The sequence below is a fragment of the Chiloscyllium punctatum genome, chromosome 14, assembly GCF_047496795.1.
Source record: "Chiloscyllium punctatum isolate Juve2018m chromosome 14, sChiPun1.3, whole genome shotgun sequence".
NCBI lineage: Eukaryota > Metazoa > Chordata > Chondrichthyes > Orectolobiformes > Hemiscylliidae > Chiloscyllium > Chiloscyllium punctatum.
The window spans coordinates 8,179,822-8,199,009 of record NC_092752.1 but is presented as its reverse complement, the minus strand read 5'-3'; the positions used below and the strand labels follow the sequence as shown (position 1 = coordinate 8,199,009).

The 19,188-nt window shown below is 41.0% G+C and overlaps 1 protein-coding gene across 1 annotated transcript; it reads right to left on the bottom strand.

Annotated features, from left to right (window-relative positions):
* Window positions 1–1,288: 1,288 nt before the first annotated feature.
* LOC140485583 (hematopoietic prostaglandin D synthase-like) lies at window positions 1,289–18,957 on the bottom strand. The gene is made up of 6 exons (XM_072583853.1): window positions 18,780–18,957; window positions 14,463–14,603; window positions 8,269–8,361; window positions 8,035–8,144; window positions 4,583–4,678; window positions 1,289–3,273 (listed from the first exon to the last, which is right to left on the bottom strand). Exons 2-6 carry the CDS (start codon window positions 14,593–14,595, stop codon window positions 3,109–3,111), a joined length of 597 nt encoding a protein of 198 aa, XP_072439954.1. The 5' UTR covers window positions 14,596–14,603; window positions 18,780–18,957; the 3' UTR covers window positions 1,289–3,108.
* Between the last annotated feature and the right edge of the window lie 231 nt (window positions 18,958–19,188).

Genomic DNA, 19,188 nt, shown 5'->3' with positions numbered 1-19,188 from the left:
ACTCTTTCTTGCGGAGGGTGGTGCCTTTATGAAATGAGTTGGCAGAGGAAGTGTTGGTAAAATTAGAAATTAAGAGAAACTTGGACAGATACATGATAAGAAAAGGTTTAGAAGGGTATAGACCAAACACATGCACATGGAACTAGTTCAGTTTAGGAAACCTTGATGGCATAGATGAGGTAGGCCGAAGGGCCTATTTCCATGCTGTAGGACTCTTAAATCACATTGAATGGTGGAGTGGCCCTGATGGGCTGACTCCTTCTGTTTTCAAATACAAGGATGCAAAGCACACATTTAGCATCTGAACAAAGCCATCCACTTCTTTGTTTAGATCCCCTTTATGATCCCTAATTGACTCCATGTTTTTATCCTTTTGCTATTTCAATGTCAAGAGAATGCTTTTAAATTTTAATATTAGATTCCAGTTTCTCACCATCTCATGTCTTACTTCCTTATCACTTTCTTAACTTTCTATGTTCAATCATATTCTTTGTATTATGAGTTGACGTCTGTGTTTAGCACCCTTTTTATCCCTTTCGTTGGTGTAGGTTCTTCAGTGACTATTTAGAGGAGTCCTCACAGTTTACTAAATGCCCTATTTTAACTCGTCTTTGTGGATAAAATTGACAGTCCAGAAATGAGAAAATACCTTTTCAAGACCATTGAAAGGATTGAACTATGATTACAAAGTTAGTCATTTCAAAGCTATTCAACAAGGTATGGCTTTTGCTTGGGTTCTTACGTCAACATTAATAACATACAAATGGAAGTATTTGTTCAATTGTTATTGCAACTTAATTGCAGATTGCATCTCTAAAGCAAAGCTTTGGAGGAGTGTAGAGTGACTTTGGATGTGTGCATATGGATTTCTAATGCTGCTGACTGCTTCAGTGATGGTGGTGGTGAACAGGCAATTTTGTCATATTTACCACTAAAACTCTGGCCCATTCATAATGTTTAAAAAGCCATCAACAGTCTTTCTCTAAATAAACTATTTTAGAATCATAGAATCCAACAGCTCATTAGTCCATACAAGCCCACACTTACCCTCCGAAGAATAACCCACCCTATTACCCTGTAAACTCTTAGTTTAAACATTAAATGCCTTGAATGAAGAAGCATATTTAATTTAGCAGTGTTCATTTAAAGATGGTAGCATTACCTTTTTTTAGTAGAAAATGTCATGCATTCAGACTGGTGAATTCTTTGTGAATACTTTAAGTAACCCCACCACTCATTCAGGCACATTACCAAAAAAACTTGTTTTATCAATAAATACACATGAATATTAAAGTACAAGAATTCTTTTTATTTGTTTATCAGAAATTCAATTAGGTGCATCAAGTTTCCCAGTTAGCCATTGTAGCTAATCTGTTACACAGCACTGGTCTAATCAATGCTGATATAACAACCATGAGATATGAAGAAACAGCAGAACAGATTAAGGGATAAGTTCACTAAAGTTTCTAATGGTAGTTTCAAGGGAAGTATCTGAGGCAGACCCAATTATTCCTTTCAAGGATTCTTTACTTGAGGCTATGAGGCCAAAGCAACAAATTGGGATTTTTTTTTAAATACTCTTTCATTATTCATAATATGACTCTAAATTTGCTTTTGGGGCTTTTGAACCGTATTCTCTTTTTTTTCCCCCATTATTTAATGTTTTTTAGTTGGTTCTACAACATCATATTTACTGTCCCATGATATTTTCCCAACTCCTTGATAACTCAATTAATTTCAAATAAGCTTCTGGTTCTACTAGATCTTTATTAAACCCATTCTCTTTATCTAGTCCCAAACCTAACCTTTAATCTGCCCCCACCATTTAGTTTCCCCTCCACCACCAACAGCAATTGATTCCTTTTATTTCATTAGATACTTTCAGTTATTCCAGAGCTCATTCTGATGATCTAATAATACAACCCTTCCTCCTTTGACTTCCCACACAGCAACACATTGATGACTACCATGAAACCCCTCCTCCCAGCCAGCACAAAACCGGGCAAAGACTATCACCCTTCAGCTCTTTATTTTCTTCTCTAAATTAACCTCTTGTTTCTTTAAACTCCCTCTAAGACCTTAAAATACTTCTATTTACAATACTTGTTTCAACCAACTCTTGGCTGCTCTCCTATTCCCAGATATTTCCTGGTCAGTTTTATAGAATCAATTACTCTGTCTCTGGGTGGGCAGCATGCCATTTGCAACTTCTGGCTCTGACTGGGGGATAAATAATCCTGACAACATTGGTCCTGTTCTACCCAAAGAGATTTCTAACCAACCGAAAAACCACGAACTGCAGTTGCTGGAACTTAGTTCTGATGAAGTCACTGGACTCAACCTTTTTTTCTCCACAGATGCTACCAGTCCTGCTCTGCTGAGGTTTTCCAGTAATTTCTGTTTTTACTTCTCACCAACCTGTTAGGGCACAGCTTTGGAGCAGGTGGGACTTGAAACTAGGCTATCTGATCCAAAGGTAGGGGTATTACCATTGCACCACGTGAGCATTCTCAATTTCACACAACACATTACAATAATGATTAAAGCCAAGTGCTAATTAACACAAGGACAGAAGTAGGCCATTCAACTCCTTTAAGTCTGTATTGGCATTTGGTGAGACCATGACTGATCTTTGACTTCATTTACACATCTTGGCCCCATTTCCCAGAGTAACATTATTGAGCAAAGTCTATCCACCTCTGTTATGGCATTTCCAACTATTCCATGTCCTCAATTTCAAGAATTTTGAGGCATGATTTCTCCTGCCCCTTGTGCAAAGGAAATACTTCCCGACAACCCAGATGGCTTAGCTCTAACTTTAAGCATATGCTCCTTCATGTCTTGCTTTCTTTCCTATCACAGCCTATAATTATTAAACATCTCTACTCGATCCTCCATTAACCCTCGAGAATACAAGCTTAACCCATGCAGCCTGTCCATGTCAAAAGGTTAACAAATGAGGAACTTAAGAGTTTATAGATTTGAAATCTATAAAACATATTACAGACCCAGGACTGTTATTGGAAGTAATGGTTAAAGAATTAAACCAGTTTAGAAAATAAGGTTTCATTTCATGTTCTAGACACCTTTTAAGTGAAGGCTGTAATTTTACAATGGAGTTTTTGGTCTCCGTTCTATCCAGGCTGCGATTTTAGGAAGAGCTTCCACACGTTCTTTCAAAGCTAACAATTTGGGATAGTTATGCAAGACATCAACATTTAGATTAGTGAGGGTGATGGAACAGACGGCCCAGTGAAAATCAGCCCAGGTAATCTGAAAGCAAAGAAGCATATCAATAATTTTGCAGAACAGCAACTTGAGTTCAGTACAGACAATTACAGTGTAATCTTACTGTGTGCAGCCAGTTTGAACAAAAAAAAAATCACCACTGTGCTTGGTCTATCCCTTCTGCTCTGTATTCCAATATTTAACTGGTCTTGTTCGCTATTTTAATAACTATTATTTCCTCTTCACATTTTCCAAAGAAATTGGGCACTATTAATTTCTCAGATACTAGTCACTGATATGATTGTTCATGGGAAACCAGTTCTTCTAGATTACCAGCCTAGTAATCACATGAAGTTTTGAAGTTGATGATTAATCATAGCAATCAATCTGTCAATTAAACTACAACAGATGAAGCAATAGAAATTCCAATAGTGGGGTACCCTTGGGGAATACCGATCTCTCAAGCACATTACAATTACTACACTTTGTGTGTCTTAGCTTCTTCATATGTTCCAGACAAAGATGCTTGAATCTAGATTTTGAATATTGTTAGATTATTAAGTGGCAATGTGATATCATAGCATGTCCCAACCTTCTGACTTTTACATCCAGACAATTCCAATAACGGCGATTCAATAACTCGAAATGGAACAGAGTTTTATGCCATACTGTCCCAGGGAATCTGAGACCAGTTATAGTTTATTTCCCAACGCGCACGTTATTGAATGCTTTGTTCTCAATTAACAGGAGAAAGTGAGGACTGCAGATGCTGGAGATCAGAGCTGAAAATGTGTTGCTGGAAAAGCGCAGCAGGTCAGGCAGCATCCAAGGAACAGGAGAATCGACGTTTCGGGCATCAGCCCTTCTTCAGCAATACATTTTCAGCTCTCAATTAACAGGGTGAAATCTGGAACCTTCCCAGTCAGTGTAGCTAATTGAATAGACTAAATCACGCACAGAGAAGAAAGCAACAATAAAATGTTTCTGTTCACTGAATTTTCCCTTGTTCCCAGTGTAATTATAATGGAGAACAGATTTTCTCACTGGGGAAGGTGGATGTGACCTTTTCATCAACAGCCTCAATGGGTGAGACTTCAAGATAGAATTGACCATTCAGTCACTCTGGTTGGTCTCTATTGCAAATCTCCTAGGCATGAATTATATTCAGGGAGGAGAAAGTGAGAACTGCAGATGCTGGAGATCAGAGCTTAAAAATGTGTTGCTGGAAAAGCGCAGCAGGTCAGGCAGCATCCAAGGAACAGGAGAATTGACGTTTCGGGCATAAGCCCTTCTTCAGGAATCATATTCATGTCATTATTACACTTCATAATAAGCTTCAATAAATTGTACTCACTGAATCACCAACAAACCACATGTGGTCTCCCAAGAGCTTGCTCAACCCATCCAGCAGCAAAGGGATGTTATTGGCAAAAACATCTGTTATCTTTTGCTGTAAAAGAAAGTCATTATTCCATTCTGATGAATTAACTCAGAGTCTATAATTAGAGACATTTTGGTGCAAGTATTTCCTCTGCCACCATTGTATGTTGGTACCCTTTGTAAAGGAGATGGTGTGGACTCAGTTGAGAGTCAGACAGAATGGTAAGTTTTAAAATAATCAGCTTCAGCCTGAGATAATGCCAACAGAATAGAATGGAGTGATGATAGATTAGTGGGAGATGCAAAAACTAAAAGTCATGAAAATAAGGTAGTCATTAATAAATCTATTAAGGATTCAAGAGAAATGTCTTTACTCAAAGTAGTAAAATAGTGAAGGGAAGAGCACAAATATAGTGGAAAACAATTTAGCTTTGCGCATGAGGGAGAAATTAATAGGTGAACATATTGATGGGATGAGATTAAATAGGGTAAGGGTTGATGTAGAATATAAACACTGCAACAAAGGCTGAGTGGCCTTTGCTGTAAATTCTGCCTATAATCGTGGAATTCTAAATATATATTTGGGGGGGGGGTAAATTGCAGAATTGCAACAAGTATGTTGTCATAAAATTTCCAGACCAGTCAGAATCCTCCACCACTGTCCTCCATCTTGTTTACTCATATTGAACAATCTCTCCTTTAACTTGCCTCACCTTTTCCAAATAAGGTACAACTATCACTACTCCTATGGGCCCTAGTCATGCCTGCCTTTTTGCAAGCTATATATGGGCACTTGACAGCTTTCTGCATTCAAAATTGAGTTTAACTTCAACCCTTTTAAATTTGTCCTTCATTTTGATATCACCCACCCCTCACCCTGTTTCTGTATCTTGTTTTCATGGTCTTACATTAACTCACAGTCCATCTTTGTTCTGCCAATAACACCTTCAGTAGAAAAATGAGGGGGAATTTTTTTATAGAAATCTGTAAAATTCTAACAGGACTGGACAGGGTAGATGCAGGAAGAGTGTTCTTGATAATTAGGGAGTCCAGAACCAGGGATCACAGTCTAGCGATATGAGGTATTACTACAGAGATGGGGAGAAATTTCTTCATTCAGAGAGAGTGATGAGCCTGTGGAATTCTATGCTACAGAAAGCAGTTGATCAGCACCTACTTTGGATGCAAGTCTTGTCTTTTCCACAATCATTACCATTCCCTTTATCTTCCATTTGACGACACCTTGGATCTCATATCTCCCTTAATACTTCCCTGCCCTGCCTGTCATTCCACTTGCAGTCTCCTTTCCAAGAGGTAAAAAATTCATGATGTTTCCACCTCCATTAAGTTTTGAAGAAGTCATATTACAATTAAAACATTGACTGTTTCTCTCTCCACAGATGCTGCCAAACCTGCTAAGATTCTCTAGCAGTTGGTTCTTAATTAGAGATTAGATTAGAGTGGTACTGGAAAAGCATGTCAGGTCAGGCAGCATTCGAGGAGCAGGACCTGCTATGCTTTTCCAGCGCCACTCTAATCTAGACTCTGGTTTCCAGCACCTGCAGTCCTCACTTTTGCCTATCTTAATTAGAGATGTCTTTTCTCACTACAAATTTCCATGACAATGCCTCCTGCCGGTCTCAGCACCTTACAGCAGTGAAACACAAACTCTTGAAAAGATGCTCTGTAATTGGAAAAGTGGGAGGCTATAACATTTTGATATCCAGAAGCTCTGAACAAACTGCATTGAAATAGGTCTTCAAATAAGAAATCTTCCAATTTCTTATTTCCACTAGGCCATTCCTTCACCGCTTATCCTGCTTAAGGCATTGTTTTGACAGTAGGGTTATGAGCACGGAGGATAAATAATAATGAAAATGATATTGCCTCACTGTGAAATATTCATTTTAAATAATTGATACGAAATTGGCTGCCTTCTGCTGAGATCCAATAGGTTAAGATTTCAGCACAGATAAAGAAAGGTTAACACATTACTTTCTGAGACAGGAAAATGGAAGTCTACTTTTTATATAGTGTTCGAACTATTTCACAAACTCAGTGTCCTCAACGTGCTTTACAGTAAGTGACGTATTATTAGAGTTGCTATTGTGATGTAGGAACTATGGCAGCTAATTTGCTCATACTTAGCTCCCACAAACAGAAATGTGGTGCATATATATATATATATATATATATATTAGATTCTAGCCTCAGGCGACTGTCTGTGTGGAGTTTGCACATTCTCCCCGTGTCTGCGTGGGTTTCCTCCAGGTGCTCCGGTTTCCTCCCACAGTCCAAAACATGTGCAAGTCAGGTAGATTGGCAATGCTAAATTGCCCATAGTGTTAGGTATGTTAGTCAGAGGAAAATGGGTCTGGGTGGGTTACTCTTCGGAGGGTCTGTGTGGACTTGTTGGGCCGAATGGCCTGTTTCCACACTGTAAGTCATCTAACCTAATCATCTAATTTTAGGAGCAGGAAAAGGCCACTCCACTCAAAACCTGATAACTTTAACGCCCCCTTGCTTGCCAAGAATCCAGCCATCTCTGCTTCAAAAATACTCAAGGAGTAATTACTGCCTTTTCAGGAAGTGTGTTCTAAATACAGAGGAACCTCAATACCCAGCATTCGATTATCCAAATATTGAATTATCTGGCAAGGTCGCAAGGTCCTGATGCCCAGCTAAACTATGTTATCTGGTATTCAGAATTCGATTAACCAAATACTGCCCACCTGTGTCCTTTGGATAATCGAGGTTCCTCTATACTCAAGACGCTCAGAGAAAATCATTTCTCCTCATCTTAATCTTGAATGGATGACCTCTTATTTTTAAAACCTAACCTTTTAGTTCTGGATTCTCCTACAAGAAAAAAAAAGTCCTTTTCACATCCATCCTGTCTAGACCCTTCTTACATGTTTCAATCAAGCCACCTCATACTCTTCTAAACTCCTGACAATACCAGCATCCTTTCCAACCTTTTCTCAAAAGACAAAACGCCAATTCCAGATATTTGTCTAGTAAACCCTTCCTGAACTTCCTGAAATGCATTTACATCCTTCCTTAAATAAGGTGAAATAGAGTAGTGTGCACAGTACTCTAGATGTGGTCTCACCAGTTCCTGGTATAGCAGTAGCATAATCTCTCTTTTGTATATTCACTTCACCTTATGGTATTATTCTATTAGTTTTTCTAATTATTTATGGTACATGTGTACTGGCCACTTGTGGTTCATGCAGTAGGACAATCAAATCTCTATTTATCTCAGAGCTCTGCAATAGCCACTGGCTCAGACAATGAGTATCAACCTAGACAAAGTTCCCAAGTCCCTGGAATGAGACTGGGACCCATAGCTACCACCTTAAAAGCAGATTTTTATGTCAACAATCAGCACATCTATATCTTGCAACATCTGAAATTCAATCTTACTTTCACACTGGGATCCTTTTCGGTCCAGGGGAACATATTCATGAAATCATTTATTGTGTCCACAATGGCATCCACTTGAGCTTGTTCGAGGTTGGTTTTTCCTGCTAGGCCTAAGAAAGAATGTTAAAAATGAATGGAAAATATATAAATGGGTAATAGTTAGGCTGAATAACAGGTCATACTGAGCTCACACTGTGAGACACAGAATATTAAAAACATCCTGGCTAACATTACCTGTTTCTCGGGCCAAATATCTCGCAATAGCAGTGCTCTGGTTGATCTCAGTTTTGTCCACCTTCAGAATCGGAATTTGTTGAAAGAGCAGAGCTAGAATGAGAACCATATAGACTCCAGATTATTGTGAGTTAGATCAAATTCCCCTGTTAGCAAGCATAGTATTAGGGATGATATTAGCTGTGCAGACTTGCCAAGTTACCCATATTAAGTAGGATATTTGTTGCTACTAAATCTCGTGTTGATGTTCACTTTTAAGGTGTGCTGTCCTAACTTTTCAGGTCATAGCCTTGTTCACATTCCATAAGGAGGTTCCTGCTGTCCATGAATCAGCATTGAAAAGGTTGGACTGTAGCTTTAAATCAGTGGAAATCAAAATATGTTCCTCGAGTTTATGTCAGTGGAAATTGAACATGCTCGTTCTTTTAAAAACTAGATTCTGCAGCTGTTGTGAGATTGGTACTTCTATATCAACTTTCAGGAACAAAGAATTCTAGTCTTTCAGAAGTAGACTGCAGTATTTTTTTCTAGATTAGATTACCTACAGTATGTAAATAGGCCCTTCAGCCCAACAAATCCACACCGACCCTCCGAAAAGTAACCTGCCCATACTCATTCTCCCACCCTATATTTGCCCCTGACTAATGCACCATGGCCAATTCACCTGGTATACACATCTGTGGACTGTGGGAGGAAACCCAAGCAAACACAAGGAGAATGTGCAGACTCCACACAGTCATTCGCCAAGAGCAGGAATTGAACCCGAGTCCCTGGCACTGTGAGGCAGCAGTGCTAACCACTGTGCCTTTAAATTGAGGTAACCTGAGTCTTGAAAAAAAAAGCAGGTTACAATGAAAGGAAAATAGCTTTTTGTTTGTCGTTAATGTCCTATGTACAAATCTGTACAGCTATCTGTATTCACTGATACTGAGGCTGCCAATTATCCAGATTCTCAAATGTCCAAAGCAGCTGCTCAGTCAGTCAATCTTCTCTTAGTTTTGCAAATATCTACCACCAAGATAGTGGGTCTTCTTATTTGAAGAACCACTACTGCTAACAATGATGTTGTTTTGACTCCAGTAAGGCATTTTACTTGGTGCAGCAAGGCATGTGTTCCAAACCAACGGACCATTATAATGCCTGTTATATACAAACACTGCATTCACAGACACAAAACCAGGCACAACCTTATTTTGAGTTACTAAGTTACCCAGTGTAATACTGAGAAGAATGCTGCTAGATGCATGTTATTCATCAAGTGACCTGAGTTAAGATGGAGTCTGAGATTCCACCAGGTCTCATGCCAAGATAAAGTGATATTGTTTTTAGAATATTTCATTCAGGGATATTCACACACTGTCTTAAAGGTATATTGGCATACTGACCATGAGAAATAACATAATATTTAGTCACAGGTTTGTTACTTTTTATTAACTATGTTCAGATTATATTGAATTGATGGTAATGTGAGTAGCTGAAGACATGACTGGCTCCAACTACATTTGGTGCAGATGCACCTCCTATGGCATTCAGAAAGCGTCCCCAGATACTGGCACAGTGACACTAAAGGAATGGCGGTTTATTTCTGAGTCAAGATGATTAGTAGCTTAGAGGGGAACTTACAGATGGCAGTGGGGTTCAGGTATAATTGGTTTATCTCCGCCTCTGAAGGATAGTTAGAGGCCAGACAACAGGACAGCAAGCCAGAAAGCACTATGGGTGAGATGGGTTAGAGCGGAGTAGGAATTCAGCCCCTCAGTGAAAGGATGTCCCACCCCCTGGAGTTCAACAGTCTCAACAGCACCGCAGCCTAGTTGTGGGTGCCGCTGGGATGCAGGCAGGCCAATGAAGCAGGGCTGAGGGAACCTCAGACCCAGATAAAGCAGGGACATAGAACAGGGAGGGACGGTTTGCCATTATATCAGAGTAGGGTGTTAGATGGCCTCTAAATTCTTTGCAGGTTAAAGAAGTGTCCTAACTGTTCAAGGTGAACCCCAAATGAGCAAACAGCACCTTCCAAAATTAGTACCTTCCGGCCATTCAAGAAACATTCTCTATCCCACCCACCTTCCAAAATTAGTACCTTCTGGCCATTCAAGAAACATTCTCTATCCCACCCACCAGCACATGCCAACTGTATTGTGGCAGAGGTCAAGTGATATTGGAATAACTAAGCATTTAACCAATTCAGTTGACCGTTAGTTACTTACTTCCATATGATGTGTGGGTTTGGGGACTCATGCAACAGTGACAGAGTCCCTACCTCCAAGCTAGGAGTCCTGAACTGATGTTTCACCTACTTGAGGTGTATGGTGGCTCAGTGGTTAGCACTGCTGCCTCATAGCACCGGGGTCCCAGGTTCAAATCCAGCCTCAGATGACTGTCTGTATGGAATTTGCACACATTCTCCCTGTGTCTGCATGGGTTTCCTCCGGGTACTCTGGTTTCCTCCCTCGGTCCAAAGATGTGCAAGTCATGCTAAATTACCCATAGTGTTAGGTGCATTAGTCAGAGGGAAATGGGTCTGGGTGGATTACTGTTTGGAGGGTCGGTGTGGACTGGTTGGGCCGAAAGGCCTATTTCCACACTGCAGGGAATCTGATCTTCTCTTACCAGGGCGATGAGAAAATATCTTTAATGTGTGGGTCGCTGCTATCGGCACTTACCCACACTCTGTATTATGGGGGTGAACTCCAGGGTTGGTGGCACCCCTCCTAATTTACTTACCTCCCCACCTCCACTCCCCACTGAAAGCACACACCCTATGGGGTCATGAAATAACTAGCCCCAAGACTAATTTGATTTTCCAAACAGGCTTCTGCAAGTTCAATGTGAGTAAGAGATAAAAAGCAACATCCATTCAGCACATTCTGTTTTTCTCAAGAAGTTAACCGATCCATTTTTCTCATATTCGAAATGATGAAAAGACACATATGGAAGGGTGAGATTTAAACAAACTTAGTGATTTTGTAAATTAAACCCAGCCAACATGGAAACTAGTCTTCCCTAATCTTCCAGTCGTTCCTTCGTCGTTGATTGAATTTCACAATCCAAAAATATTTCACCATGTGCATCTTATATGGATCAGAGCATGAAACAGAGAAATTTATATGCAGGAACAAAGAAATCACAGACCAACTCGATGTATACTGTACTTTGGTGCTGGCTTCCCAAAGGAGGACACAAATAACATCCTAGAAACGTTGGAAAACTTCAGGTCCAGTGAGAAAGAGGAACGGAAAACATTCAATGTGTGTTTGGAAATTAAGTTGGGAAAATTGACCTGATTAAAAGGTCCATAAATCCCTAGGACCCAATGACCCACGTCCCAGAGTACTGGTGGCCCTAGTCAATGGTAGATGCGCTGGTGGTCATCTTTCAAGATTGTCTAGAGTCTGAGGCAGCTCCTACAGATTGGAGGATAGCTCATTTAACCACACTAATTAAGAAAATGAGGTAGGAAGTAAACAGGGAATTACAGACCCAAGTTGACCTGATGTTGATATTAGGGGAAATACTGCAGTCCATTATAAAGCATTTAATAGGACAGCACTTGACAACAGTGATAGGATTGGACAGAGTCAGCATGGATTTATGAAAGGGACATTGTGCTTGACAAATCTACTGGAATTTTTTTGAGGATGTAACTAGTAAAGTTGCTGAGGGGAAGCCAGTGGATATATTTTAGTTGGACTTTCAAAAGGTTTTCAATGAGGTCCCACAGAAGATATTGACATGTAATATTAATGCACATGAGATTGGGCTTGTGCACTGACATGGATGGAGAACTGGTTAGCAGATAGGAAACAATGAATAGGAGTAAAAGGATAATTTTCCAAGTGGGAGCCTGTGACTAGTGGGGTACCACAGGGTTCAGTGCTTGCACCCCAGCTTTTCCTTATAGGCATTAATGATTCAGATAGAGTGAACTAAATGTAATGAATCCACATTTGCAGATGACACAATGTTAGGTGGGGAGGTGAACAGTGGGGAAGATAGAGACTTTTCATTGTGATTTGGACAGGTTGAATGAGTGGCAAATGCATGGTAGATGAAGTCTAATGAGGATAAATGTGAGATAATCAACTTCAGTAGCAAAATCAGAAAGACAGACCTTTCTCTGAATGGCAATACATTGGGAAAAGAGGGAGGTGCAGGGAGATCTAGGTTCCCTTGTACACCAATTGCTGAAAGTAAGCGTGCAGGTGTAGCAAGCAGTGAAGAAAGCAAATGGCATGTTGGCCTTCGTAGCGAGATGATTCGAGTACAAGAGCTGGGATGTCTTGCTGCCGTTGTCCAGGACTTTGTTGAGACCTGGAGTATTTTATGCAGTTTTGGTCTCCTTATCTGAGGAAGCATGTTCTGGCAATGCAGAGAGTGTAACAAAGGTTTACCAGACTGATTCCTAGGATGGCAGGACTGATATATGAGGAAAGTTTGGATTGGTTCAAACTATATTCAGGTAGGCAGAAGTGAGGACTGCAGATCCTGGAAACCAGAGTTTAGATGCACCACCACTCTGATCTAAACTCTAGGACTATATTCACTGAAGTTTAGAAGAATGCTCATTGAAACCTGGAAAATTCTAACAGGACTAAACAGGGTAAACACAAGAAGGATGTTCCTGATAACTGAGGAATCCAGAACCATGGGTTGCAGTTTAAGGAAATGGGATAGGCCATTTAAGACTAAGATGGTTGGAAATTTCTTCACCCAGACAGGGTGAGCCTGTGGAATTGTCTGTCAGAAAATGTTTTAAGTCAAACCTTTGAATGTTTCAGCAAGAAGTTAAATACAGTTCTTACAGCTAAAGGGATCAAAGGGTATAGGGAGAAAGTGGGAACAGGGCACTCAGTTGGATGATCAGCCATGATCATGTTGAATGGTGCAGCTGGCTCAAAGGGCTGAATGGCCTCCTCCTGCTCCTATATTCTATGTTTAAATGTTTTAAAATAGACCACTTCGTCCAACTGACCCATACCATCATTTATTGTTCTCGTCAGCCTCTGTGATCCTCTCAATCGATCCTCCTTTTTCTTTTCCTCCCCATTCAATAACTTACTCCCTTAAAACATCTTGTTTGAAGCCTTCTGTGGATTTGATGATGATCTTTTAATTCAGAAGTCAAATCTCTAGTCTAATTTGATAGACTATTCAGAACATCCAGCACACAAAGAGACATTCAGCCCATCTAGCCTCTGCTGGTATTTATCCTTCATATATTCCATTGCATTTACCATGCCTTTCCAATCTATTTTCTTTAATCGCAGGATGTGGGCATCACTGGCATGTGGGCATTCCTGAAGAAGGGCTCATACCCGAAACGTCAATTCTCCTGCTCCTTGGATGATGCCTGACCTGCTGCACTTTTCCAGCAACACATTTTCATCACTGGCTTGGCCAACATTTATTGCCCATGGGTCACATGGATTAATAGTCTAGTGATAATACCACTAGGCCATCACTTCCCGGATCTAGTTTTCATTTGAAAGCATATAAGGTATTAAATCTTATAAATTTTCCATTGAAGCGCATTTGATTTGACTTGATTATTGTCACATGTACCCAAGTGCAGAGAACAGTTTTGTTTTGTGTGCAATTCAGCAGAATGCGATTATTCTAACCAATGACAGTGTAATTTCTCCTTCTTTCCCACTTGTCTATTAGTAACTACCTTACATGTAGGGCCCCTAAATGCTTTGGTTTTTCCACATGTGGAAACACTCTCCATGTCTACTCTATCCAGTGCATTCATAGTTTTACCTGTGTCAATTCCATGTCTTCTCAAATGAGAAGTATTGGAATGTACCTTTAGTGATGGAAACTCTTGCTGAAACCCATAGGTAAACCAACAGAGCACAAGAGCGCATATCGTGTGAGGAAAGATGTTAATGTTGGGCCATTTCAGTTTCCCAGCATTAATTTCCCTTTAATTGTTTAGCTGGTGCAGAGTTCAAAACTTATTTGCTGTTTGGCCATGTCAACTGATTAATTCAAAGCACATTCCTACCATCAAACAACTATTTAAACTTAAGTCACTCTATGCAGGGCAGATCAGAATTGCACAACATGATCCAAATTTAATTTCCATTTATGGGATGAGACAAGACAGTGAGAGAAACCAGAAAAGGAAACTAAAAAATGATTAATTGTTCCAAAGTTTGCAAATGTTCCTTGCAAACAGTGCTACTTACATCGTTTTACATTGGGCCAATCCATTATGTCTACGGTGTTGTCTTCGTAGTTTATTCCACTGTATGCAAAAATATAACGAGCAGTCTCAGCTCTCCCTCGTATTTTAAAGTAGGTCAACTTGTAGTTTGGCATGTTTCAACCTGTCAGGATCAAGCACAGCACAAGTTTCTCTGTAAACATGTTGTAATCTTGCGCATGAACACTGGATTAAAAAGCATTGCAGAAACAGATTGAGGTGCATTCTCAGGATCCTATAATTGGTTGAGTCAAATTTTTGTCAAGACGTTTGATTACAGCCCAGAAGCAGAAAAATATAACTTTTTTGCTGGCAGAGAGGATTGCTGTACTTTAATTAATTGCAAGCCAAAGATCAAATTCTTACTTTCCAATACCTCTATGCTTCTTTGTCATAGAGTCAGAGAGATGTACAGCACGCAAACAGACCCTTCGGTCCAACCCATCCATGCCGACCAGATATCCCAACCCAATCTAGTCCCACCTGCCGGCACCTGGCAACTGTACTAGCCTCCACTACTTCCTCTGGCAGCTCATTCCATACACATACCACCCTCTGTGTGAAAAGGTTGCCCCTTAGGTCTCATTTATATTTTTCCCCTCTCACCCTAAACCTATGCCCTCTAGTTCTGGACTCCCCCACACCAGGGAAAAGACTTTGTCTATTTATCCTATTCATGCCCCTCATAATTTTATAAACCAGTATAAGGTCACCCCTCAGCCTCCGACGCTCCAGGGAAAATAGCCCTAGCCTATTCAACCTTTCCCTATAGCTCAAATCCTCCAACCCTGGCAACATCCTTGGAAATTCTTTTGAGACTGTTCTCAAAATCTACAGATTTTCTGGTCACACATCCTAGTATGGCCTCACGTAGCTCAATGCCAAATATCTGACTGATATTGATGTCTATAAAGCACTTAGAGGAGTTTTATTACATTAAATATGATACAGTACATAAATGCACTGTTGGTTAATTGTGACAGATGATTGTGTCACTGATGCAGGCAGGGACATGATAGGAATCTTGCCAGACTGCAATATTAGGCCGTTTCATTGTTATCCATTGTTCTCTTTCTGGATCAGTACCTTTCAATCTTCAGAGACACAGGATGTGCAAAATGAATGCTTCCTCCATGCTCTACTATCCAAGAATTTTCTGGAAAGTCTATTTCTTTTAAAGTTTTGACTGAGGTACACGTTTGAATTGTATGAAACTAATGCTGTCCTAATAAAAGTTTGCTGAGGACAATCACAACTTCCCTGACCGCAGGAGCTGAAAGGATTAAATTATGAGCACAGTTCGCCCCTTTGATCCCTGGAGTACTCTTGTTACTGTATTAGACGTGAAGAATTTCAAATATACTAGGAAAATATTCATTCACCCTGATTTTTGGACATGGGGCCATTGCTGCACCCATTCAGATCGAGTTGGCTGGGACATGGTGTTTGTCATCCAGTCGGACTTGAATACTTCCAGTACAATTTTCTGCAGTTTCATTGCTGATGTTCTCTTCTCAGTGCAACTAGCAAGTTCCTTACCAAGCATCTAGTGCAGACAATCTGCTTCAGTTTTATAATGTAAAAACAGGAAGTTAGATGAAAATTGCGGTGACAAAACTTCTTCCAAGTTGAATGCTGGAGCATAATTTGCAATCCTAACAGACAAAGGCTACAGAAGCACTGTCCCTGGTGCTTCTATGCCTGTTTCATCCATGTATGGGCAGTTGATCTATCTCCTGTCATCCCTGTGACCTGTATTCTATGGTCAATGTGTCTCCAAAATCCATCCACCCTGCAATATTTAAGCAGCATCTGGATGAACACTTCACCTTCATCTCCTCCCCCACTCACCCATTGTACTCTATGCTACTCTCTCCCCACCCCCACCCTCCTCTAGCTTATCTCTCCATGCTTCAGGCTCACTGCCTTTATTCCTGATGAAGGGCTTTTGCCCGAAACGTTGATTTCGCTGCTCGTTGGATGCTGCCTGAACTGCTGTGCTCTTCCAGCACCACTAATCCAGTATTTGATTTTCAGCATCTGCAGTCATTGTTTTTACCTACTTAAAATGCCAGGGCATAGTAAGCTATAGGAGAAGGTGAGGACTGCAAATGCTGGAGAGTCAGAGTTTAAAAGTGTGGTGCTGGAAAAGCACGGCAGGTCAGGCAGCACCTGAGGAGCAGCAAGGTCGATGTTTCGGGTATAAGCCCTTCATCATTCCTGATGTGTAAAAAAGTTGCCCATCAGGTTCCCTTTTATTCCTTCTCCTCTAACCTTTAACTGATGTCCTCTAGTTCTCCATTCCCAACCCTGGGAAAAAGACTGAGTGCATTCACCCTATGCACTCCTCTCAAGATCTTATACATTTAGAGTCATAGAGATGTACTTCTACAAGATTCCTTCTCAGTCTCCTACACTATAAAGAAAACAGTCCTAGCTTGTCCAGCCTCTCCCTATAACTTAGTCCTTTGATTCCTGGCAATATCCTTGTAAAGTTCTTCTGTACGCTTTCCAGTTTAGTAACATCCTTCCTATAGCAAGGTGACCAAAGTTGAATGCAATACTCCAAGTACGCCCCCACGAATGTCCTGTACAACTGCAACATAACTTCCCAACCTCTATACTCGATGTCCTGACTGACGAAGGCCAGTGTGCCAAAAGCTTTCTTCACTGCCCTGTCTACCTGTGACTATGCTTTCAGAGAACTGTGCACCTGAACTCAAATATTCCTCTGTTCTATTACACTCCTTAAGACACTACCATTCATCAAGAAATTCCTATCTTGATTTGACTTTCCAAAATGCAAGACCTCACACTTATCTATATTAAACTCTATTTGCCATTTCTTGGCCCACTTCCCCAGCTGGTCAAGGTCCTTCTGCAATTTCTGATAACCTTCTTTACTTTCCACGATACTGCCTATCTTAGTATCATCTGCAAACTTACTAATCGTACCTTGTACATTCCCATCCAAATTATGAGCACTGACGCCGTGACACTCCACTAGTCACAGGCCTCCAGTCTCACAAGCATCCTTCCACTATTATCCTCTGCTTCCTACCATCAAGCCAATTGTGTATCCAATTTGCCAGTTCCCCTCAGATTCCATGTGATCTAACCTTCTCGAGGAGCCTGCCATGTGGAACCTTATCTGATCAATCCTTGTTTGGAAAGGGGATTAAGGGTTACGGGGAGAAGGCAAGAGAATTGGGGTTGAGAAACATATCAGCCATGATCAATGGGCTGAATGGTCTAATTCGGTTCTTTCATCTTATTGTCTCATATTGGATGACTAGCATGTATACGATAGGTCAAAGGACCCTTTTGTAACATGCTGTTTTTTAAAAAATATTTTAATATTATCTCAAAACTGTCTCCTCTGAGATAAGAATGCAGGACTGTATTAACTGGAAATTCGAGCTAAGCCATTCAGGAACCATTTCACCGAAAAGGACTGTTAACCTGATCTCTGTCCACCACCTGAAAGGTTGGGGGGGGAGGGGGCTCGATTAAAATTTTCCTAAATGGACACTTTGTGTAAAGAATTATGGAATAAAGATGGGGTTCGTACATTGACCAGCTATGATTCTCCCCTCACACAGTCTGGGCAGTGGGGAGATGCTGAAAAGCCTCCTTTTGCTCCTAGGTTCCAGAGTCAAAGTGGTCCCAGTCAAAAGCAGCAAAAGCCACAAAAGCCACAGAGATTAATGCCCCCCCCCCCCCCCCCCGCTTGGTATAGAGTCAGAAATAACAGCAAGAGGAAACAGACCAGCCAAGAGTTAATGGAGTTAAAAATCACACACCAGGTAATAGTTCAACAGGTTTATTAGGAAGTACTCGCTTTCTTGCGCTGTTCTTTCTTCGGGTAACTAGTTCTTCACCTGGTTTGGACTGTAACCTGGTGCTGTGTGATTTTTAACTTTGCCCACCCCAGTCCAACACCGGCACCTCCACATCAAAAGTTAATGATAGAGTTTTCAGCTCCACGGAACAGAAGCAACGAGTAGTTGCAAGGGGGGTATTTTTGAATACTGATTCCTCCAGCAAAGGACATATCCTCTTGCGGGGGGGATGGGTCGGGGGCGGGGTGAAGATTACGTTCAGAGAACTGTTTTCTGGACATTAAAACAGTGAAAACGAGAATCGCGACTGTTGTGTCACCTTGAGAACACGGACCAGAGCAGTTGGAACATCTGGCTTTTGTTCAGAAAACTCAACCGTTACAAACTTCGCCCCCTCCCCACAACCTCACATGAACACAATTCGCCAACGGGATAATGCCGTAAATTGGCTGACCTACCTGGATTTTCAATGCACCTGAAATGTCTCCTTTAACCGAAATGGTCCTGCAGTTAGGAGTCAGGATGAGATCTGCCTGGCGGGGAATGTGGGTGAATGATGTGAAATACAGATGGGCTCCCACCACCCTTTAAATCCTCTTTGCACCATCCGCCCAGCGCGGTTGTTCCCAAAGTTGGAGGGGCGGAGCACGGAGCAAATTCGTGGAAACGGAACACACCAGCAGAGCAATTTCAACGGAGCTTTAAAGTGACGCAATGGTAATACCCCCACCCCTGGACCGGGAGTGCTGGGTCCAAGCTCTCGCAGCAAGTGTGTCATCATCGCTGAACAAGTTGATTCGGAAACGCAGGTTACTAAAACTTTAAAATGATGATGTTTCAAATAATGAGAGTGAGGAAAGGTGTTCA